General features: G+C 37.7%; 1 protein-coding gene across 3 annotated transcripts in view; it reads right to left on the bottom strand.

Moving 5' to 3' along the window:
• Positions 1-6,754: 6,754 nt before the first annotated feature.
• Positions 6,755-25,726, bottom strand: part of NT5C3A (5'-nucleotidase, cytosolic IIIA) — a 54,966-nt gene continuing 35,994 nt past the window's right edge. For 2 of the 3 annotated variants that reach the window (XM_026019094.2, XM_026019093.2), the window contains exons 2-10: positions 24,658-24,712; positions 17,060-17,158; positions 15,207-15,276; positions 13,386-13,432; positions 12,583-12,668; positions 11,073-11,162; positions 8,967-9,129; positions 8,056-8,256; positions 6,755-7,530 (exon numbers count right to left, since the gene is read on the bottom strand). In XM_026019094.2, the coding sequence (XP_025874879.1) occupies positions 7,429-7,530; positions 8,056-8,256; positions 8,967-9,129; positions 11,073-11,162; positions 12,583-12,668; positions 13,386-13,432; positions 15,207-15,276; positions 17,060-17,158; positions 24,658-24,693 (894 nt within the window). In that variant the 5' untranslated portion in view covers positions 24,694-24,712 and the 3' untranslated portion in view covers positions 6,755-7,428. The remainder of the gene's footprint in view (positions 7,531-8,055; positions 8,257-8,966; positions 9,130-11,072; positions 11,163-12,582; positions 12,669-13,385; positions 13,433-15,206; positions 15,277-17,059; positions 17,159-24,657; positions 24,713-25,726) is intronic. The other variant, XM_026019092.2, reaches the window with a different exon arrangement.

Below are 25,726 nucleotides of genomic sequence, written 5' to 3' on the forward strand. Positions count from 1 at the left end.
AACCCAATCTAAAGCTGAAGGAAGAAGAGGCTAGGAGCTGGTATTCTTGGAGGCCAGCTTTTTGGGGGTGCGGAGAAAAGTGGAGAATGACTATAGGGGTTGGAGTCAAAGCAAATGGAGAGTAACTGGCAAACGTATAAAGAAAAATGTATGTTTTTCTAAAAGCAGATGTTACTATTTACTCTGCAGAAGCAACCTCAGAGACTCTATGCTTCTGGAAGGCAAAGGAGATGACTGCCATTGCCTTCCTGGCTGCTGCTGTCGTGGTAACTAACGTTCCATGACCTGTCTTCTACATAGCACACCGTCAAGATTTTCTGTTTCACAGAATTCCTTCAGTGTACTAGATAGGTTGTAATCTAGCTAAATTGAATTGCCCTTTGGAATGCATTTGGCTTATAACACCTCATTATCCTTACACATCTCCATGAAGATAAAAACCTGATACTTATTCTCTGCCCCGGATTTTTAGTTGTTCCTGTTTGGATTTCTTCACTGGCTATTTTCTTTGGTAGTGGAGATAGGTTGGCTGAATAAAAGATTTCTCTGAGGAAATTAAGGACTGTGGGCCCCAGAGCTTCAAGACTAGAGGGATTTTTTTTTTTTTTGAAGATTTATTTGAGAAAGAGACAGCATTATTTATTTTGAGAGAGTGCAAGGGAACAGCAAATACCCACACACACACCAGGTGAGCAGAGTGCAGCCTCACATGGGGCTTGATCCCAGGACCCTGGGGTCATGACCTGAGCTGAAGGGAGATGCTTAACTGACTGAGCCACCCAGGTGCCCCTTGTTTTTGTTTTTAAACTCTGCTGGCCCGACTGCTGAGCTGAAACCTTAGTCTCCTCTGGCCTTCAGACTTAGATTCAATACTGGCTCTTCTTGGGTCTCCAGCCTGACACCTGGGTTTTTGTTTTTTCCTTCTTCAGCCTTACTGAGGTGTAATAAACAAATAACATTATAAGATATTTAAAGTGTACATGATGATTTAATATAGTATGCTTACTTCTGAAAGGATTTCTCAGATGCCTGAGTGGCTCAGTGGTTGAGCGTCTGCCTTTGGCTCAGGTTGTGATCCCAGAGTCCTGGAATCGAGTCCCACATCAGGGTCCCCTCAGGGGGCCTGCTTCTCCCTCTGCCTAGGTCTCTGTGTCTCATGAATAAATAAAATCTTTAAATTCTGGGATCCCTGGGTGGCGCAGCGGTTTGGCGCCTGTCTTTGGCCCAGGGCGCGATCCTGGAGACCCAGGATCGAATCCCACGTCGGGCTCCTGGTGCATGGAGCCTGCTTCTCCCTCTGCCTGTGTCTCTGCCTCTCTCTCTCTCTCTGTGTGACTATCATAAATTAAAAAAAAAAAAAAAAAAAAAAAAAAAATCTTTAAATTCTCCCTAAAAAAAAAAAAAAAAAAAAGGATCTCTCCCACTTAGCACTTCTTCTTCTTCTTTTTTTTTTTTTGATGAGAACATTTAGGTTCTACTCTCAGCAAAGTTTAAAACTATACGATATAGGTCACTATGTTACTCATTAAGTCCTCAGACTTTATCTTATAGCTGAAAGTTTGTGCCTTTTTATCGACCTCTATTTCTCCTATCCCCCAATAACCACTTTTGTATTCTATGACTTAAGCTTAAATTTTGTTTTAATGCCACATATAAATGATACTGTATAGTATTTATGGTTCTCCACATGGGGGTTGTTGTTGAGTGCTACCTGGGTGCTTCCATTTTTCCTGTTGCTAAAGAGGACATTCAATAATCTGTGACTACGTCAGAGGCTTTAATCTCTGGAAGGACCAGCTGCTCAGATGGCCTCACTTTAGAATGCTGCTCCAACACTTGTTTACATTTGCATTATGATTGTAGGTTACAGCTATGCCAGCAGGAATGTGAATGCTCATCAGGGAGCCAAATATAGGGTAGAGATGCCGCAGAGCATTTCTCTTAATCATATCTTATACTCAATTTCTGTGTTGCTGCTTGAGGCTGCTTGGATCTCTTGATAGAACGACTGTTCACAAGCTACAGATTGTGACCACCTAACTTCTGACTTACACATATTCTGGACTTCAGGCTCTAAAGATGACGTAGGTAACTGATGCCCAGTGGGAGAGTAGAGTATCTCAGGAAACATGACATATGAGTAGGCATGTGACCGGTGTGCTTGAAACACCACTAGGCTACCTTGCAAGCACAGGCAATGTGCATTATTTTGTTAAAACCTGGTGAGTTTTGATCTCTTATTACGGAGGAGTTTATAATATCTTTCAAAATTATTACTTAAAAGACAGAAAAAAATTTTCATTTTGGCAGGAGAGCAAAAGAGTCTGTATAATAAGTGTTTACACATAGCACTTCAATGTCTTCGGTTTCTAGGAACAAGTTTGCTTTCTTTTTGTATGTATGTATGTGTATATTTGAGAGAGAGAGACAGATAGCATGAGCTGGGGTAGAGGGAAAGGGAGAGAGAATCTCAAGCAGACTCTGGGCCCAGTGCAGAGGCCAATGTGGGGCTCGATCTCACAATCCTGAGATCATGACCTGAGCCGAAACCAAGAGTCAGACGCATAACCACCTGAGCCACCCAGATGCCCCAAGGTTGCTTTCTTTGAAGTCTTTTTCCTTGGCTTTCTTGGGGATCTGCATCTTTTTATAAATCAGTAATACCACTCCTTGGGATGGCTGGGTGGCGGCTCAGCAGTTGAGTGTCTACCTTTGGCCCAAGGCATGATCCTGGAGTCCCAGGACTGAGTCCCACGTCAGGCTCCCGGCATGGAGCCTGCTTCTCCCTCTGCCTGTGTCTTTGCCTCTCTCTATCTCTCATGAATAAATAAATAAAATCTTTTAAAAAAAGAATACTGCTCCTTATTTATTGCTAGCTGCAGGTATAAAACTTTCATGCTTATTAAAATAAGCTTATTAAAATAATGTATTTGATTCCATGTGGTCTTGGCCATTAATGTTGGAATTCTAATAGGTCAAGGCATTCCTTCCAGCTTACACTGGCCATATTCAGATCTCATTTAAATGCAGGCATATAATGCATGAGTCCAGCCAAAATTTCTCCTTTAAGCTCTGGTCTATTTGTTATCTTCCCTTGTGTTCCTTACAGGCACCTCGAACTTTGCGTGTCTCAAAGAGAATGCACATTCCCACTCCCTTTCCAACACCCTCCACCCAAGCCTGCTCTTCTTTCTTCCCCCACCCCCATTTGCTTAAATGAGACATCTGTGAGACCCTTCCTCCTCTCACCCTACACATTTAATCCAAAAGCAAGTCTTGTCATTTCTAAACCTAAACTACTGAAAATGATCCACTTCTCTCTGAATCCTACTATAATTTCTAGTTCAGGGGCACCTTGGTGGCTTTCGGTTGAGCATCTGCCTTTGGCTCAGATCATGATCCTGGGGTCCTAGGATGAGTCCCACGTTGGACTCTCTGCTCAGCAGGGAGCCTGTTTCTCTCTCTTCTTCTGCCTGTTGCTTCCTCATATGCTCTCTCTCATTCACTGTCAAATAAATAAAATCAATTAAAAAAATTTTGAGTTCAGACTTCCACAGCAGCGCCTTGATTCACTGGAGTGTATCTGCCTCAATGAATCTTCCACATGTCAGCTAGTGTGATCATGGCAGTCTGCTGCAGGGAGAAAAAACCAAACTCATGACCTACAAAGCCCTGTGTCATCTGGCACCCTCACCTCCCATTCATTATTCCATTCTTCCCTTTGCTCAAAATACTACTAAACCAGTTCTCAGTGCTTTGAACACCTAAAGTTTTTTACTCCAGACCGTTTTCCCTCTTCCTGGAATGTTTCTGCTTCAGTTCCACACATGGCTGGCTCCTTTTCCTTCAGGCTTTGGCTGAAATATTATCTCCTCAGAGCTTTCTCTGGCTACCTTATCTAAAACAGGATCCTTGTCATTTGTGTTGGTTTCTTTTTTTAAAAAAATATTTTAAAAAAGATTTTATTTATTTATTCATGATAGACATAGAGAGAGAGGCAGAGAAGCAGGCTCCATGCTAGGAGCCCGACGCGGGACTCAATCCGGGGACTCTAGGATCATGCCCCAGGCCAAAGGCAGGTGCTAAACGGCTGAGCCACCCAGGGATCCCTTGTGTTGGTTTCTTCACAGCATCTTATTTATAATAGCCTACCTCTTTTTTCTGTCTCATCCATTAGGATGGAAGCTACACGAGGGCAGGAAGCACGTGGAATGTGTTCATTATCGTGTCTCTAGAACCTAGCCCGTAGTAAGGACTTCAATATTTGTTGGACGAGTGACTGTTCATTTAATCAGCCCTCACCTCGAGTTCAGGCCCCACTTTAGAGATGAGGAAACCAAGGCATAGAAAACTTAGAAACTTACTAAATGTGGGACACCTGGGTGGCTCAGTGGTTGAGCATCTGCCTTTCGCTCAGGTCGTGATCCTGGGGTCCTGGGATCGAGTCCTGCATTGGGCTCCCCACAGGGAGCCTGCTTCTCTCTCTGCCTGTGTCTCTGCCTCTCTCTGTCTCTCATGAATAAATCAATAAAATCTAAGAAAGATGAAGATGAAGAAGACGATGACGACGACGAAGACGACGACAAGACGAAGACGAAGAAGACGAAGACGACGACGACAAAGAAATAATTTGCTAAATGTCCTAGAGAGAATCTAAGACTCATCCAGGTTGGACGGACTTGAAGGCCTGTGACTCACACCTCAGGCATTTTTATCTTATCTATTAAAATTGTACTGAAATATTGGAATAACTATAAAACACAGCAGGACTGGTGAATCTTGAGTTAACCCTGGCCAAGTTTCAGGATTATTCAGATCCCACATATCTTTTCCTCCCTGATTCTCCATGGGGTATGCCAAAGAGAGAACCCTGAACCCAAAGTCTCGTTAAAAAAAAACCCTTTAGGGGATCCCTGGGTGGCTCAGAGGTTTAGCGCCTGCCTTTGGCCCAGGGCACGATCCTGGAGTCCCAGGATCGAGTCCCGCGTCGGGCTCCCGGCATGGAGCCTGCTTCTCCCTCCTCCTGTGTCTCTGCCTCTCTCTCTCTCTCTCTTCTATATCATAAATAAATGAATAAATCTTTAAAAAAAACCAACCCTTTAACAACCTGCCTAATCAACTCTGGTGTCTACTAAACATCCCGTGGGATGCAGAGCCCTTGCAAAACCACTCTCGAATAAACTAGTATCTCTGACAATTGTTTTTGTTTCTCAGTTTCATCAAAATCGTTCATCTCAGCAACGAAACTGCTTTACCTCATAAAGTAAACTTCAAAATTGAAAAAAAAAACCCCACAAAAAACCTAATTGCTAATGCTAGATCCTTTAAGAGAATGTGGTAGTTGCTACACGCTGCCAGTGTTCACTAAGGCTGCAGAAGAGCTTTCCGTTTCATCCATCCATCCAGACTGTGCTTATACTTTTGTGGATGGGTCATAGCTACCAATATTGAATACTTGTGCTTAGTTGTTCTAAATGCAAATATCAAACTTAAAAGCATACAGTGGCGTTAGCGAGTACATGTCACCCTCACAATGAAATATCAAGGATGTATCATTACCTTCACTTTACAGATGAGCAAGCTGGGACACAGGTTAAATAATGTGTCCTGACCACTGCTACTGAGTGGTAGAAAGAGGATTCAAATCCAGACAGTCTGACTCTATAGCCCATTTCCTAATGGTGACACTGAACTGTTCTGAAAACTGAACTTGAACACAAATTATTTTAAGCATCAATAGAAACAGGGGTGGTGAGATGTGACAGTGTCACAGGTATGTAGTAAAAGCAGCAGGGGCCTTGGCTTGATAACCAAGTTAGATAGAGGCTAGAAGGGGCTATAGAGACTGCATGCCCTCAAGGCCTTCATTTTATAGGGAGGTGCCTGACCTATAGTCTTAGTAAAGGGTTAGGCCATGATGAGAACAGAGGTCATAACTTCAGTATTCTTTACATTTATGCCACGCACTATGCTTATTTGCAGAAGCATGCTATAATTGTAAAACAGTCAATACAGCAAACTCTAATAGCAATATGGGATAAAAAGCTATCATCAGATTAGAAATTCCCAACTCAAGCAGGGAATAGTCTACTTTTGGCCACTATAAACTCTGTTTTATTGTTTATTATAGAAAAGAGAGGTAGCAGTAGAAGATAAGAATGGGCTGCCCCAGGGAAAAGATTTTCATTGCAAGACCTTGCCTACCTACCACATCAAATTGTACTAGAGACTGCAGACCGCACTGGATGTCCAGTACTAGTTGGAACATGCTCTGTATCACAGCTCAGATGCTTTAAGGAATTAGCAGCTTGTAGACTCTGGAGTGAAATAGAGTCAGGGTCAAATTTATCAATGGCAAGTCTAAACCTTGTGGAAACCAATTATTGGGCAGCAGAAATTTGGAATGGGAAGTCAGACTGAAGACAGGAATGTTGGTTCCTAATTTAGCATACTCAATTTTAGTTGACAGGAGACCCAGCTACACTTTGTTCCCTGCCTGTGGCCTATTTCTGAAACTCCGAGACTTAAAACAAAGTACTCTCTTTTACCGGTACTTTCAATGAGGGATAACGATTTTCCCAGTCCCCACCATTTTCTGAAGGGTTGATTCATTTCTTCTGCAACTATCTATCCTTAAACTTTTAATTTTAAGTTTAAAAATATTCACTCTAAATAGCCATTATGACCATGACACTTGGATTCATCCCACAGCCCCCCACACCCCCCAACACACACACAGGAAAAACACAGCAGGTGCTTAATAAATGTTTGTTGAATAAATGATTAATAATTTTCTTGACAGTACAATTTAAAAAGGCTTTGTGTTTCATGTGTATCATCAGTGCTTCCATACAGAACATCTTGTAATGATTAGTGACAGACATGTGGATACCAATGTTTTTTTTCAAACACTGAGTGCCAATATTTTCTGGTTAATACTGACTTTCACAAAACGAAATAACCAAACATAACACAATTTAAGGAGATGGTGATATCATCAACATAAGTCACCCAAATTACAAAAATGGCAACACTTAAAATCATGCACATTATTTCACCATTTCATAAAATTTCTTTTTAAACTTATACAAACTCTCCCAGAGTAAAAAGTTTCCTCAAAAACCTCATGATAACATTACAAAATTCACTCTGGAAATGCAGGGAGTTATTTTTCAAATTTTGGCTTTATGATTTTCTTTTTAAATCTGTTAAAAAATATAGTTGAGGAGTGTGTTGAGAGAAATGAGGAAAAAAAAGGAGCTTCCAGTTGATGGATTCAATATGTCCAAAAATACCTCAGTAACAGAGAGAAAAAACTTTAAAAGCAATAACGCATTATAAATAGAAGTCTTTCAGCAAGATGAATAGGTGAGCAGTTCTTGCATCAATTGCACCCACAGATGAGAGGTCTTCTTGAAGAATGCTTGTTTATAGAATCTTCTGTAAGATAGAGTTGGCTACATCCAATGACTCGTCTTTTACTAGAACAATGTCATAAGAGTCCATATACTTTTCTAAAAGCTCATCAACCTAATCAACAACAACAGAAAAATTAGATGGATATGCAGGAAGGAGAAGCAAATAGTTTCAGTGTTAATCTCATTGTTAGGTTCAATCTTTTGGGCAAAATGTAGTAAATTTAATTTACTTTCATAAAACTTCTGAAATGAAGAAGTAATTTCAAACTTTTAAGACTCATGGACATAGAAATTATCCCACAGGGTGGCTTTACTTCCAAAGTCATTTCTCTCTAGGTAAGTGGTTCTCAACTGGGGAGACTGTGCCCAAGCAACACCTGGTAACATTGGGGACATTTTACACTCTCATGATTAAGGAACGGGAGAGGTTTCTAGTGGGGAGAGGCCAAAGAAGCCATCCCAGTACCGACAGTACACATGTGCATCCCAACTCCCTTAACTACACCAAAACAAAGGGATAAAGAGCAATCAAAATGTCTTTAACTACTTTCTCACACATGTATAATTAACAACTGTCTATTAAGTTCCACCCTTATTTTTCTTACAAGAAAATTAAATGACAGATCTATATACTTACTCTATCGTTTAGATATCCAATTTTCAGGATATGTTCAACGTTGGCTACTCCATCTGCCATTCTTATGTCCCCTTGGGAATCTCCCAGCAGAATGATGTTGCTATTGTCTTTTAGTCGATTGAAATATTCTGTGTTCTTCAAGGCACCATCATGTTTGTTAAATACATGAATTAGTTCGCCTTTAAATCCTTTTAGCACCCCCTATAAAAAAACATAAATTCTATTTGTTTCTTTTTCATATTCATGATAAGTAAGGAGGGTTTTGAGAAGTTAATGACTTTCTAGAGACTACTTTAAATGTCAAACACAATAAATTGAAAATCCAATCTTTACTTTTCATTTGATTCCTAACTGGAAATGTATATCACAATGTACTGTTTTTTTTTTTTAACATTTTTATTTATTTATTCATAGACACAGAGAGAGAGAGGCAGAGACACAGGCAGAGGGAGAAGCAGGCTCCATGCAGGGAGCCCGATGTGGGACTTGATCCTGGGTCTCCAGGATCACACCCCAGGCTGCAGGCGGCACCAAACCGCTGCGCCACTGGGTCTGCCCCTACACTGTACTGTTTTAATTAGAAGAGCCTGTTCAAATAGTATCAGTTCTAATTCTTTTTTTTTCCACCTATGGATGTTGTCTGAATTCAGAGTGGCTGCATTGAATTACATTAAACAAACTTTTTCTAATTTTAATATTAGTCTATAGCTTGGGAAGCAAGAGTTTAAGAAAAGCATATTATTTTTAAAACATGGACATGTATATAACACTAGGAGATGATGAGTCCCACAGTAGGCCTACTGAGTGACCTAGTTTAATGAATATACATTAAATAATAAACAATTACATTTACATGATTAAATATATTCAGATTTTAATAGTAATTATGAAGAATGATTTGCTGTTCTTACATTGTCATCAAAATCCATGAAATTGGACACTACTGTGATGTTTGGATGATAAACGCCAGCTTGATGGATCACCTCCTCTAGTATATCACCAATACCAGCCGAAAATATGAACACAGGGATACCATATTCTTGAAGTTTATCAAAGAAATTCTCATACCCTTCCCTGCAAGATGGAGGTAGGAACTGATTGTTAAAGAGGAAAATATATCTCCTTTTCACCTAGAAAAAAAAAGTAAAACATGTCTACCTAATTCCATGGCTCATTTATATTCCCTTTTCAGATAATCCCGAAAAGCATGGTTATCCAAGTCTATGATAACACAAGTGCAAGTTTCTCAAACAGTCAACTCTTTGCATTCCTTTTAATTTTTTAAAAAATATTTTTATTTATTTATTCATGAGAAACACAAAGAAAGAGAGAGGCAGAGACACAGGCAGAGGGAGAAGCAGGCTCCATGCAGGGAGCCTGACGTGGGACTCAATCCCGGGTCTCCAGAATCATGCCCTGGGCCGAAGGTGGGCGCTAAACTGCTGAGCCATCTGGGCTGCCCTCCTTTTAATATTTTTAAGAGTACAAATTAGATGATTTAGATTCAAATTAAATATGGATATAAGTCTACAGTTCACAGTTTACAGCATTTAACAGCAAATAATGAACCACATCTTGAAAAACTAGACCCTGAAAAACCCATTTAGGGTGAACTGGTGAATTGGAGCACTTACTGCTTGCCATCCTGCTCAACTACTTTCTCTTAGAAAAGCAGAGGAGGTAGGAACTAAGCTGCATTCTCTTTACATCTGGCATCTCTCCTACCTAAAGTATAGCAGCTGTAGGTAATATTATCAATCTAAGTTTCTTTCCTTTTTACTCTTCCTGGGTTACAGGTTAAGCTACCTACAAAGGAATAAAATACTAGCTGTCCTCACATGCTTTCTGACATTTAATGCTTCCTCTCCTCCTCCTCCTCAGAAGTAGATCACCTTAAAATGTAGCATCATCCAAAAAAAAAAAAAAAAAAGAAAAAGAAAAAGAAAAGGAAAAAGAAAGAAAATAGAAAAAAACATGGCCTCATCATATTTACCTAATGAGTTGAAAAATGTTAGAGGTGGTAACAGAAGAAGCTTAAAATATTTTTATCTTATCATTCATGTGTTACAAATATTTTTATTGTTTGCTAAATCATATTTCCTTTCCTAGAGATAGTTTTCAAGGAAGTTTGAGAATACAGAAAGTAGATTCATGTAACTTCATAAACAGGGTACTGAGCAAAATAGTTTTTTCTTGATTTATAAACCTTTTTTCTTGATTTATAAACATTCTTTTTATATTTTATGTCTTTCAAAAGTGTTGTTAAAAATTTCAAAATGGTCTTGGTTTCATAAATTTCTAACGTTGGTCTTTAATTTCTTTTAAAGTATTATTTAAGAATCTCTACACCCAACATGGGGCTTAAACTCATGACCCTGAGATCAAGAGTCATATGCTCTTCCAAATGAGCCAGCCAGGTGCCCCTACTCTTGAAATTTTCAGTGTGGAGAAAGGAAATGTAGATTAGAACTTAAATTTCGGGGTGTGTGAGTGGCTCAGTCGGTTGAGCATCTGACTCTTAACCTTAGGATTATAAGTTCAAGCCCTGTTTTGGTTCATGCTGGGCATGGAGCCTACTTAAAAAAAAAAAAAAAGTTTTTTTTTAAAATTTTATTTTGAAGATTTTATTTATTCATTCACGAGAGAGAGAGAGAGAGAGAGAGAGAGAGAGAAGTAGAGACACAGGCAGAGGGAGAAGCAGGCTCCATGCAGGGAGCCCGACCCGGGACTCGATCCTGCATCTCCAGGGTCACGCCCCGGGCTGCAGACGGTGCTCAAACCGCTGAGCCACCAGGGCTGCCCAAGAAGAATTTAAGCTCCATAAAGCTCTTATACCCTATACTAGGATCTAATATGTCATTCTAAATTCCTTACCTCACTCTGTTCTATGGCAGGTGGCATATTTCGGCTGTTTCTTTATGCAATATAGTTATAGATTATTTTAATAAAAACAGATACTTAGAATACATATATAAGTCTACAGACAATTAACAGCAAAAAACACCCAAGAAACTTACTTGAGCATAACATCAGATTCTGCTACAATTTCTTTAAGTTTAGCTTTTGGTAAAGCCTGTTCAACAAGCAAACCATGTGATTTAGTATACCTGGAGTTTATGATGAAAGAAAAAGAATTATCAATTAAAGCAAATTAAAACTACCATTTTCATTAAAAAGCATTCTTCAGTGACAGATAATGCAGTATTTCATTCATACTTTGGACTTAAATTTCAGAAATTTAAATTCATTGCTAATGAATGTATGTCCTATGTGTCTCAAAATGTAATAGAACACGTTCTTACTGCATTTCCCAGTTCTCTCCAAAGTCTCAGTTTAAATCTGTTAATAAGATAAAGAACGGATACTACATGTAAACCTTTCCTCAGTCTACAGATAAGGAGGCATAATCATTTCTCTGATTACAAGAAGAATTAGAGCAAAGCTGTTTGTTTCACGTGTTTGTAGTCTGAATCATTGTGAAATACCTAAGTACTGAAGATGCTAACCTAGTGACAAGTTTGATATATGGATGCTTTATAATCATATCAAAACACTTATTATAATCACTGCATCTCAGTAAGAGACCTTTAGAACCTCTCCACCTGATATCCAGAAGCCCTTACACTTAGAATATTCCTAAGTGACCCTCCACTCTGGGTCTGCTCCCCTCAGGTTAGTGAACTCTGCCAAGGAAGCTTATATTATTGCTAGAAAATTCTCATAACTGGACAGTCCTTTTTTCATTATGTTGAAATCAGTCTTCTTGAAACTTGCAAGTCTACTTCCAGCTCTGTTTCCTCAGGTATGTGGCCTCAATCCAACTTTTCAACATTTTGTAGCATCAACATTAAGTGTGCAAGGTATTCAGGATAGGTCACAGTATAAGGAAGATAAATAATATCAATCTTGGTCTCTTAAGATTCTAAAACCACAGTTGTTGCTTCTCAAATAACAGCTTTCTCATTTACGTGAAATCTTCCCCAAATGGAATGGTTCCAGTTCCTGGGACTTTCTTAGTGGACTCCTCTGGCACATTCTAAGTTTGTCAACATGTCTCTTAAGAGCATTCTCTCTAGATTCAACTTCAGTGTGGTCTGCTTGGAAGGCTGCATTTCCATTAATGCAATCAATACTAGGGGGTCCATTTCTCAGCAACTATGTCCACCTGCAGGCTCCTACTCAGTTCAGTCGATTTAAATCCCAATTCATTTTCTTTACACATTCAGCTACATTTTGTCCATATACTTAAAAAAAAAGTGCTTGTTTTTAATTTAAGGCTTAAGCACAGGATTTTAAATTTATCCACACTGACCTTCATCTTAAAAAAAAACAAGACAAGACAAATTCTAGACTGTTAGAGTGCTTAGGAAATTATAGTTCATTTTGTTATATTTAATCACTGCTCTAACTCACTGGATAATTTATGCATTTATTATATACAGTACAGGGGGAAAAGAAGCCATTAGTTGTAACTGCAATGTTATTTTATTATATTTTTAACCCTCCCATTGCCTGATACACACTTACCATTCTACCATATAGGGATACTTCTCTTCCATGGTAAGAACAGGATCAATTTCAATAGCATAATATTTTTCCTTTAGTTGCAGTAACTAGAAATAAATGAATAACTTAATCATGAGGATGACACACTTGTCCTTCAACTGCTTAGTTTTACAGAAAGCAAAATGATGTAAACAAATGGTTTCCATTAACTGTTGTTGAAGATTAGAGCATGAGTACCTAGCTAATGCATATATCAAGTGAAGAGATCTTTGTTGATCCAGTTTACATGTAATAAAATATATCTGCAAAAAACCTCTTTTTTTAAGTACTTTCTGGTTAGCAATTCAGCAAAACTAATAATCAAATTATTAGTACAAAAAAAACCCTTTTGTTTTCATATGAAAGTATTAAATTTGATTCACCTTTGGTGTCCTGTGTGAACACAGACACAAACAGATACTCAAGGATAGAAGAGAACTGAGGCAACATTCTAGTTGATTTAAAGGAGCAAAACCTACACAAAACCAAAGTACTTTTGTTTTAATGTACAGCCGAAGTTACGACACCAAAATATTTTGATAATCAATTAAAAGTTTTTATGTAAATTTTATTGTTTTTGTTAAAAAGTTAATTTTTTTCTTTAAAATAATGTATACTGTATATAACCCACACAATAAAACTAACATTTATTCAGTGTTTGCTATGTGTGATGTATGGTTAGAGGCACTTTATATCCACTGTTTGTGTGAATGAACCTGAAGAAATTCTCAGGCAAAAAGGCTAATGAGGTCTCCAAGTAACTCTGGATTACTGTTAGTATTTACCTTTTTTCGACATTCATCTGTAACCAGCTTACTGTTGTCAATGACATCTGAAGAGTGAAAGCAAACTAGCATTAAAAGTAATATTCTGAATGATGCTACCACTACTTTAAATGACTTACTACTTTTCTTTATTTTATTTATTTATTTATTTATGATAGTCACACACAGAGAGAGAGAGAGAGGCAGAGACGTAGGCAGAGGGAGAAGCAGGCTCCATGCACTGGAAGCCCGACGTGGGATTCGATCCCAGGTCTCCAGGATCGCGCCCTGGGCCAAAGGCAGGCGCCAAACCGCCGTGCCACCTGGGGTTCCCAACTTTTCTTTTAAGTTTAAATGTCAAGTCCACTAGCATGGACACTACAACTCTTGGTCTAAGTGCTATAATACACGTGGCATTCCTAGAAAAATCTAATGGTTTTAAAATCTAAACTTTGTTTTGTTTTGTTACAATTTTATTCATGAGACACACACACACACACACACACACACACACACACACACAGAGAGAGAGAGAGAGAGAGAGAGAGAGAGAGAGAGAGAGAGAGAGGGAGAGAGAGAGGCAGAGACACAGGCAGAGAGAAGCAGGCTCCATGCAGGGAGCCCGACGTGGGACTCAATCTTGGAACTCCAGGATCACGCCCTGGGTGGAACGCAGGCGCTAAACCGCTGAGCCATAAGATCTAAACTTTGGATCTAAAGCTTTTTTCCTACATTTGAGAGTACTTCATTAGAAATTCTTCAAAGAGTTACTGGGTCAAAAGGTATGATTTCTATTAGTTTTAATATAAATTATCAAAATGATTTCTCAAATTACATATGCACCTCCAGTAAATGAGAGGCCTTATACCACTGCTTCTTTGTCAAATTGAAGAGTATTATTTTTAAAATTCATTGCCAAGTTTGGAAAACAGAAAAAGTATCTTATCTGGCAACACATTTTAGCTTGATATTTATTTAATCACTCTTAAATTTATATATCAACAGCAAAAAAATCCAGTAACATTCTCAGAAAACCAGAGTGGTTGATAAATGCTATTTCTTTAGGTTAATCCAATGTTTATTTATTTATTTTTAAAAGAATCCACGGTTAAGTGGACCCTACATGTTTCTTTTTTTTTTTTTTTTTTAAGGATTTTAATTATTTATTCATGATAGACACAGAGAGAGAGAGAGAGAGAGAGAGAGAGAGAGAGGCAGAGACACAGGCAGGAGGAGGAGCAGGCTCCACGCAGGCAGCCTGCGGGACTGCCTGCGGGACAATGTGGGACTCAATTCTGGGACTCCAGGATCACGCCCTGGGCAGAAGGCAGGCGCTTAAACCGCTGAGTCACCCAGGCTGCCCCTAATCCAATGTTTAAAATCCATGTAAATATTTTTTGAACAAATAATGAACCGACCACATTTGGAGAAAAATTTCAGAAGTCTTCAATCTGCAACCAAAACCATACTTGAAAATAGCCATTTTGGGCAGCCCAGGTGGCTCAGGGGTTTAGCGCCTGCCTTGGGCCCAGGGCCTGATCCTGGAGACCTGGGATCGAGTCCCACGTCGGGCTCCCTGCATGGAGCCTGCTTCTCCCTCTGCCTGTGTCTCTGCCTCTTTCTCTCTCTCTCTCTCACGAATAAATTAAAAAAAAAAAAGAAAATAGCGATTTATATAACATGGGGGGAAAAATCCTCAAAATATAAAAAGAAAAAGGCAGGTTTTCTCACTTTCAATGTCCAAACAGAAGAAAAAAACCCCAATCTCATAGGTCATATAGGTACGAAAAGATCTTAAAATAAGAATTACTTTCATGAATTTGTTTATGAATGCACACTTACAATGACATGTTGGGCATCTTTTCCCTTCATAGGAAAATCTACTCAGTGTCATATCAAAGTCTGTTATTATCTGTAAAGAACGGGAGAAAGATATTATGGAACACACAGCCACCAAGGCCAGACATGTACTGCACCCTTTCTGGAGGTACAGGACTATGCTCAATCCCTGACCTGTTCCAAGCCCCCCCCCCCCTCCGCCTCGTGCCTATAGGTCATTCTTTCTGCATTGTTTTCTAATGCAGCTCTCTATTGAGAACAGCAGCCCTATCTCCTGCAACTGCAAATTCCTGTACTGATTAACCAGATTTTATTTGGTGGCAATGCTAGGGTATCACCTTATAGTTATGTCCTGGGAATCACCTTAAATTACACAGTGATACCTTAAGTGCCCTAGCATTGTCGCCAATTAAATCTGATTAATTGATATAGAATTTTGTAGTTGCAGGCGATTGGGCTAGTGTTCTTGATAGATATAAAATGCTGCACAATTTCAACCCACCTGGTCAATGTACAAAAATACAGTGCAGGCAGTTAAACTCTATGAAGCTCACAATTAAAAAGAAGGACATTGTCATATACTACAACATGGGAACCTTGAGGGAACATTATGCTAAGTGAAATAAGCCACTTACAGATGGAAAAATTATGATTCCACTTATGTGAGGTATTTAAATTAGTCAAACTCATAGAAGCAGAAAATAGAATGGTGGTTGTCATTGGCCAGGGGTTGAGGCGAGAAGGAAATGAGGGGTTGCTATTCTATGGTTATACAGTTTCAGTCATACAGGGTGAGGAAATTCTAGAGATTGGCTGTATAGCAATTCACATAGAATTAACAATACTATACGCTTAAACATTTATTAAGAGAATAGATTTCATATTACATGTTTTTACCATAAAAATCCCATTTGTGCAAAATAAACTATTTGAAGTTCTTATACTATTACATTCATTTTTTTAAAAAGGATTTATTTATTTGAGAGAGAGGGAGAGAAAGCACATATGTGGGGGGCGGAAAGCAGAGGAAGAGACTCTCAAGCAGACTTCCTGCTGAGTGTGGAGCCCAATAGGGGACTTGATCTCAGGACCTGTGAGATAGCTAAAACCAAGAGTCAGCTTCTTAAACCAAATGAGCCACCCAGATGTCCCAAAACTATTACATTCTTGATTTAACTTGCTATTTAGGTAAACTCTAACAATGAATGAATGATACTGACACGATAGTTTACCAGTTCTTGAAACTTAGGAGAATGGGTTAAACACTTTTCTCAAAGATGTTTTAAAAACATTTAAAAAATAATTTTTTTTACTGAATATCCAGATTATTAAATTTGCATTTAAGACATCCCTCTAAAAAAAGAGAGAATTAAATAAAAAATCAGTTACCCCCTAATAAAGCACATCTTAATATGAACTTGATTTGAAATTTGAATTTGAACATTATTGTTTTATTTATTTTACTTTACTTTTTTTTTTTTTTTTTTTAAGTAGGTTCCATGCCTAGCATGAGTACAATACGGGGCTTGAACTTATTAACAACCCTGAGATCAAGACCTGAGCTGAGATCAGAGTCAGATGCTCAAACAACTGAACCACCCAGGTGCCTCAAATTTGAGTATTTTTTTAAAAGATTTTATTTATTCGTTCATGAGAGAGAGAGAGAGAGAGAGAGAGAGAGAGGGGCAGAGACATAGGCAGAGGGAGAAGCAGGCTCCATGCAGGAAGCCTGATGCGGGTTTCAGTATCAGGATTCCGGGATATTACTCAGATTTTAAGCAAAATATGAAATGAATAAGTCTCTTGAACATTAAAAATAAAGACTTATTCATAAAGACTTCTTGATAATTATTCACCTGAAGTTTGGCTGCTCCTCCCTTAATAAGACCACAGATAATTTCTTCCACTCTTGCAGGGTTCTTGATTCGAACTGAACTTCTTTGGAATTCAGGCATCTAAAAGATAAAAGGAAGTTAATTAACTATTTTTAATCCTCTTTTCCCAGGTTCTTTTGATTCCAAGCAGAAGCTTATATTAAGATGTAAAAATGTTGAGGTATTAGTTTTTTAAAAAAGCAAATCATATCAAATTACCATTTATACACATAAAAAATTTGGAAGCACATCAACAGTTTCCATCTGGAACATTCAGACAAAATTGTATTTGTAATATATTATCAGAAAGTATAATTCTTCTAATTATAAAAATCATGCATGGTTACCACAGAAATAACAGAAAAAAATATAAAAAGAAAACATGGCTAGGAATTCTACTACCTGAAGTAAACAAGTAAACATTTAAATTTATTTTCCCTTATTTTCATTTCTATGATTACAAACATGGATGTATATGCACATAGTTTATCTCATTCTCATATATTTTTTCATTTGACTTTTATTTTATTTTTTTTATGATAGGCACACAGTGAGAGAGAGAGAGAGAGAGAGAGAGAGAGAGAGGCAGAGACATAGGCAGAGGGAGAAGCAGGCTCAATGCACCGGGAGCCTGACGTGGGATTCGATCCTGGGTCTCCAGGATCGCGCCTTGGGCCAAAGGCAGGCGCTAAACCGCTGCGCCACCCAGGGATCCCTTCATTTGACTTTTAAAACAATATTATTTCATACAGTTATAAAAATGAGTTTAGCAGAATTCACTAATAAAAATAAAGCCCTAGAGTGGATGGAGAATAACTGAGCTTTGTGATAGAGAGTTTTCTTATAAGATCTTTCTGCTTAAGGGGTGCCTGAGTAGCTCAACTGATCAAACATCCGACTCTTGAACTCAGCTCAGGTCTTGATTTCAGGTTGTGAGTTCAAGCCCTGCACTGGGCTCCACACTTGGCATGGGGCCTACTTAAAAAAAAAAAAAAACCAACCAACCAAATACCTTTCTTTTTTTTTTTTTTTTTTTCCAAATACCTTTCTGCTTAAGATTTAGCGTACATATTTACCTCTTAAAAAAATGTAAAAAAAAAATCTTAGCAGAAAGGTAACAAATGTTACATGATTATTCCCCAGAAGTGTACCTTTATAAAGGTAATTAAAATATATTTTAAATAATTTAAGTAATATTATATATATTATATATGTAAATATATTTAACTTTATATTTAAATATAAATATGTTTAACTTGAAAAAGTGCTTCAAAAAGAAAAAAGAAAAGGTGCTTCAAGATCTTTGTTACTTTATTGTATCATATCCCAAATAATTTCATTGTTCTTGGCATAAATTTTTTATTTATTTTTTTTTATTTTTTTTTAAATTTTTTTTTTAATTTTTTTATTTATTTATGATAGTCACAGAGAGAGAGAGAGAGGCAGAGACACAGGCGGAGGAAGAAGCAGGCTCCATGCACCGGGAGCCTGACGTGGGATTCGATCCCGGGTCTCCAGGATCGCGCCCTGGGCCAAAGGCAGGCGCCAAACCGCTGCGCCACCCAGGGATCCCTTGGCATAAATTTTACAACAGATTTATTTCAAGTTAAGACAACTACTAAAAAGTATGAGACCACCAGCATGAGACTCTTGATCTTGGGGTCTCGAGTTCAAGATTCAAGTTGGGCATGGAGCCTACTTAAAAACAAACAAACATGTTAGAACACCTGGGCTTCGGTAGCTACTAGGCTGGTTTATTCAGGAATTAGTGCTCCTCAACAATTTAATGTTAAATATTGTTTCTTTCTTCAACCCTATCACAGAGAGAATGAAACTGATCAGAGTAAAATGCACAGGCACAGTGCTCTTACAGCATGTGTACAAGAAGACTGGGGGGAAGGAGATTATAGGGCATTTAATAGTTTCACAGTATAAGAGACATTAAGGTTATATACTGGTTTATACCCAGTAACTTTTATTTACTTTATATGCTATTATTCTGGGTATGTTACCACCGTTTTTAACATACTTTATGTGTATCACAGACATGGTTATGAAAAATTTCCTAACCTTATAGCTCTGCTCCAAGAGTAAGCTGAGTCTCTTGGAGATTATGCTGTCTCTGCATAATAGACAAAATTAGAAAATTGGAAAAAGGCTAAAATGTTTTCCTAAGACTGAAAGATAAATATGGAAGTGTATGGGAAAGAGAAATGCTAACGTTGAAATTTTCTCCATGAATGAAAGATGCTACCATACACTTAATTTAAAAAACTCATACTTAAATAGCATAGGATAACCAGCAATACAACTAGCTTTTATACAGTGATTCTTCTAAGTTAACTGGACTTTAAAGGTATCAATAGAATAATGATTATCTAAATATTTATTTTACAGCAATTTTTCAAAAGATGATAAAAGCATATGGCACTTATTCCTACATTCCTTTTCTTCATTCATTAATCCATTAACTTGCTTAACAAATATTTACCTGTATCTACTTTGCATCAGACACTAGATGCCAGGGATATGATGATTAGCAGTTACAACGTTTTCCTGTTGAGTTTTAGAAACCGTAGCTGTTTTGGAATATCACTTCTATAGCTCCCTTACAAATACCTTAACTAGTTAATTAGTTAAATTCATCTCCAAACAATTAAATTCTGCTCCTACCTCTGCCTTAACTGGCAGATGCATAGTAATTAGCATATGTTTGACTTAATAACTAACCCATTACCAAAAGCAACAGAAGATGTTTGTCACTATATTTTCACCAAGAAAATTAAATATTTTTTCAGTGTGTCCATACTGACAAAGATGTCCTGTCTCATGCAAATCATATCCTACAATACATTTAATTAATTAATTTTTAAAAATATTTTATTTATGAGAGACACAGAGAGATAGTGGCAGAGGTACAGGCAGAGGGAGAAGCAGGCTCCACACAGGGAGCCTGACATGGGACTCAATCCCAGGACTCCAGGATTACGCCCTGGGCCGAAGGCAGGTGCTTAACCACTGAGCCACCCAGGGATCCCCTACAATACATTTAATTAAAAAAAAAAAAAAAAAAAAAAAAAAGAACAGCCATAGTTAAATAGGATAGGATAACCTGTTTCAGATGATGGATAGGAAAATATATCAAAGTTACTTCAAAGTATGCTGGTTTCCACTAGGTTAACAACTATCAGATTGGATTATAATACCAATAGGGCCTGAAAGACAACCAGGGGCTGGAAGCATTGATGTACAACATGAATGTACAACAGCCATTCATTTTCTGATAAATAAGCAGTGAATACCCAAATAGCACCTGAGTGAAGTCACAGTGATAAAACAGTTGAAAGAGCAACAGAGAGCATGATAGGAAAGCAAACACAGGTACAAGAAATTTTAAAATGATAATTATAGCTATTTCGGGTTATATGGTAATATACTTACACTGCCACCCCCCTCCCCTTCCATGCTACACATACAATGTCACCAAAGTGTATCATAAATACTTCTCAGCAACTTGAGATTTTGGGCATTTTACTCAAATATTTTAGAATGTAACGTAAGAAATGTATTTTTACAATACAACATGAAATGTGTCAAAGAATGTCAGAATATCAGAACATTAAGAAGTATACTGCAGGCATATACATTTCATCATACATCATATACTTTTGTTACCTCCTCAGATCCCTTTTTCTGGATTCCTCTTGGAAAAAACCACACTAGTTTGGTAGTACTTAAAATAATGATACTTCAAGTCTGAAGGGCAAGTGATTTTGAGTAGTCGGAAACTTCTCAGTTCGATTACAGCAGAATTTTATGGTAAATAAACAGGGGCTAAAAATGTCCATCATGGGATCCCTGGGTGGCTCAGCGGTTTAGCGCCTGCCTTTGGCCCAGGGCGTGATCCTGGAATCCCAGGATCAAGTCCAACATGAGGCTCCCTGCATGGAGCCTGCTTCTCCCTCTGCCTCTCTGTATCTCTCATGAATAAGTAAATAAAGTTAAAAAAAAAAAAAAAAGATAAAATCTTTAAAAAAAATTAGCTTTAAAAAATAAAAATAAAATAAAAATGTCCATCATTTGCAAACAAAAGAAAATAAATTCATTTTATAAAATGCTAAAGGAGCAAAGCTTTCCTGATAAGAATCAGAGCATTTTTGGTTGACTAGAGCTAAATCTGACTTAATACTAAAGATGATTAACAAAACCCTACAATACATATATTCTGGCTGTAAAGTGCATTTGTGCAGATGGAATGAACTCCTAATCATTAGTCTACTTCCATCACCAAAAAGCAATGATTTCTGGGGCACTTGGGTGGCTCAGTGGTTAAGAGTCTGCCTTTGCCTCAGGGCGTGAACCTGGGATGAAGTCCTGCACTGGGCTCCCTGCATGGAGCCTGCTTCTCCTTCTGCCTGTGTCTCTGCCTCCCTCTGTGTCTCTCATGAATAAATAAGATCTTAAAAAAAAAAAAAAAAGCAATGATTTCTGAAGAAGTTGATTCAAGGTTATATAGTCTTATTCACAACTCTACAACAGTATTTGATTATTTGAGATTATCTTGCAGATATATTGCGACAGGATATCACAGAGTATCTGCGTGGGATAGTCACAAAATTGTCCTAATGATGTTTACCTGTATTTCTCTGAAAATGGCCCACATAAAAATTAGTTTAAATGACCTATGGGTAGCCTGAGTGGCTCAGCGGTTTAACGCCGCCTTTTGGCCCAGGTCACGATCCTGGAGACCCGGGATCAAGTCCACATCGGGCTCCCTGCACGGAGCCTGCTTCTCCCTCTGCCTGTTTCTCTACCTCTCTCTCTCTGTTTCTCATGAATAAATAAATAAAATCTTAAAAAAAAAAAAATAAATGACTTAAGGATCTTTGTCTGTAGTTCTCAGGGGAAATATATTTTTTTTTTTGGTTTTCCGATGTTCGTATCTGGTCCAAGCAAAAGACTTCATTAACTACGCTGGTACAGAGGAGTGGGGACTACAATTTTCATGTACTTACATAAAAAGTACAGATCCAAAGCCACCTATTCAGATTGGTATGTTCACTCACATATATGGATGATTCTACAATTTATTTAGAAGATTATGCATTACTAAAGTGTAGTGATAGCCAATTCTCCCTGCCTACCACATTTTTGTCTCCCCATCTCCACATTAAGGGAGAGTAGGCCAAACTCATTCATTCAACATACAGTCATTAAGTATAAGGCAGCTCTGTAAGATACAGAAAGGTTTTGGTAAGATAAACATCTTAAACTCAAGGCACAATGTACTCTTACATGGATTGTAATACAGGAGCCCAAACAAGTAATACATTGCTCAGATGTCCAGATAAAACGTAAGAGGAACAGAAGAAACTGAGATTACTTCTGCAAGGGCCAAAAGAGGAAGAGCCAACTGAGTTAGGCTTTCAAAGAGAAGCAGGATTTGTATATGCTGAGATCATGAGCCAAAGTTCAGGGTCAAACGTGGGAAAAAGATAAATAGCTCTGCCTAGAACTTCAGTGTATGTGGTGGAGAGAGATTGTGTGTGTAAGGTATGGAAAGAGATTTGGAGCCAGATTATGAGAAGTTAAGAACATCTTTTTTTTTTTTTTTAAGATTTTATTTATTTATTCATGAGAGACACAGACATACACAAAGAGAGGCAGAGACACAGGCAGAGGGAGAAGCACCCTCCATGCTGGAAGCCCAATGTGGGACTCAGTCCCGGGATCATGCCCTGAGTCAAAGGCAGACGCTCAACCTCTGAGCCACCCAGGTGTCCCAAGAACAGCATCTTAAGGAGCTGCCAACTTAAAAGATATACCAACATTTTAGAAAAGCGAACTGCAATGTAAAAACTATGCAACTTAATGCAATGATAGTAAATATATATACATATATATATGTATGTGTATATATTTATGTACCATTTAGGGGCTGGTTTTCCTTCAACAGTCTCTTTGTGGGTTAACTACAGTGCTACTTACTTCCAAAGAGACATGTTAGAGATGGGACCCAAGTAACACCCATGTATATGGTAGGACATTCCTACATCACTTGTATTCGTTTTGATTAAAAATCATCAACTCAAAAAAAAAAAATCATCAACTCACACACACACACAAAAGTTTAAATTCATGTAACTTTACATATCAGAGATAAATTTCAGTGCTAATCATGCAATGGAAGCAGAGATCATGCTGATCTATTAAGCTGAACCAAATGAAACTGCCAACATTGGACTATTCAACATAAAAACGCACAGCAATTTCATACGTTCCATCCTAACAGCAATAACTACATCGATGGCAGCTTAATCAGCACTTTGAGGCATCTTTCACCTCCTGTCACATGCTGGATGAGGACAGCTAAGCTGAACAAGAGATTTATTAATTGTGACACAAAGCTGTTTGCATGCTAAGTCATGTTCTGGTTTTTGGGCTCAAATGAAAAGAAAACTAGAAAGAAAGAAGAAGAAAAAAATACAAGAGAAGAGAAAGAATGGCAACAAAACAACAAAGAGAAAATATAAGGTGATCATGGGGGCAGTTGTCCTCTTTAAAAGAGAGGGAAAAATTGTGATTTTTAGGATTTTACCACTGTGAATATGGAAAACAGATAATTTTTTTCTAGACATACAAATAAATGCGATTTGCATAGTTAAAAGACTAACATAACATGAAATTGACATTTACTGAGTGCTTACTGTGTGCTATTAGGCACTTTACATACTTTTTCATTAAATATGAATAAGAATATTTCATTTACAAGATGAATAAGGTATGAAAATCCAATGTATGCCATGATGACTATAGTTTATAACACTCTATTGTATAACTGAAATTTGCTAATAGAGTAGAATTTGAATGTTCTCCATGGCCCCCCACCGCCAAAAAAGGGTAAATATGTGAGGTGATGGATGTGTTAACTAGATGGGGGAGGTGATTCACAATGTATATCAAATCTCACATCATCACACTGTACACTTTAAATGTCTCACAATTTTGTTAATTATATCTCAAAAAATCTGGGAAAATATGAATAAAACACGAGTTTGGTGGTTTCATACAATTTCTTAAAGGTGAGATTGTCACCCTCATGCAAGGGTATCACAGCTCTTAGAGACTAAATTAACAGCTGAAGTCAGTTCTGACTCCAAAGGCTATATTCTTCCTTCCTCATTCTAATGGCAATAATGCAATGAACTCTAGTATTATACAAGAAGTTTTTAATTTTAAAAATTTAAACATTTGTCATTTTAATTCAGAAGTTAACGCATCTCATGCTATATAATTTGTGTTACTGCTGAGCAAGGAAAATTTAGCACAAAAAGGAATGGGATAACCATTTTACATGCTGAGAAACACTAAGACACATTGTATTTCAAGCAAAAAAATTTTTTCTAAGGTAAGGTGAAATCCAATTATACAAACAGTTGAGGTTCTATCGTGTATCAACACTGTGAAGAAAGACCTATATAAAGGTACAGTCCCATAATTAATGATCTGTTTAGAGACAAAGGTAAAAGTGGTGAAGGTTCACCATTAATAAATGGAACTGGAAATACTCAAATACCCACCATTTTCACATGTACAGCAGAATCTTGATTAGGCATTTCTTGGTTATCCAATCTTCTGGATTTCCCCAGGTGATGTCACAGTAAAAGAGAGAGAAAAAAAGTACACGTGACGTATATATATTTCAGTCTGTTCCTGTAGGTTAATGACATAGTAAGGTGGTATTTCTGGTTTGACATAAATACAAAGGCACCTCTATTTCTTACCTAAGAAGCTCAGCAAAGATTTCCTCTCTGTCTTACAAACTTTGGAGTTAAAAATTTTGTATGAAAAATTTGCGCTCCCCTATAGGAAATTTTCTTTTTAATAGTGTTTATTTTTTTAAAGATCATTTATTTATTCATAGAGACACACAGAGAGAGAGACAGACAGACAGACAGACAGACACAGGCAGAGAGAGAAGCAGGCTCCATGCAGGGAGCCTAACATGGGATTAGGTCTCCAGGATCATGCCCTGGGCTGAAGGTGGCACTAAACCGCTGAACCACCCAGGCTGCTCTGTAAGAACTTATAAAGTGTTGGGACACCTGGGTGGCTCAGTGGTTGAGCGTTTGCCTTCAGCTCAGGGTGTGATACCGGGATCTGGGATAGAGTCCTACATCGGGCTCCTTGCATGGAGCCTGCCTCTGTCTCTGCCTCTCTCTCTGTGTCTCTCATGAATAAATTTTAAAAAAATTAAAAAAAAAAGAACTTATATAGCATTGATAAGATTTAAGTAAAGAGTTAAAGTGAAGTTTGTAATTGTAAGAAAAAGCTTTATTTACAAGAATATTTTATCAACATTTTCTCTAAATAAAAGGATGAAGTCTGTGGGAAAATTATGTAACATTATTACTGAATCAATGAAGGAAGATATGAATAGAACATAAAGAGAAACATGATGCACATAAGCCAAGTTTAGTCTTCAATTTTCCCATATTAAACTCTAATTTTGTGAAATGATGTGACTTCTATCTGAGTTAGTATCTGAATCTAGCAGTGTCTGGCCCAAAATAAGTACGTGATAGTTTTAATTAAACAATCATTTTATGGTTTGGGTGGGATTTATACATATCAATTTGTTAAACCAAA

This window comes from Vulpes vulpes, chromosome 7, assembly GCF_048418805.1.
Source record: "Vulpes vulpes isolate BD-2025 chromosome 7, VulVul3, whole genome shotgun sequence".
In the NCBI taxonomy this organism is placed as follows: Eukaryota; Metazoa; Chordata; class Mammalia; order Carnivora; family Canidae; genus Vulpes; species Vulpes vulpes.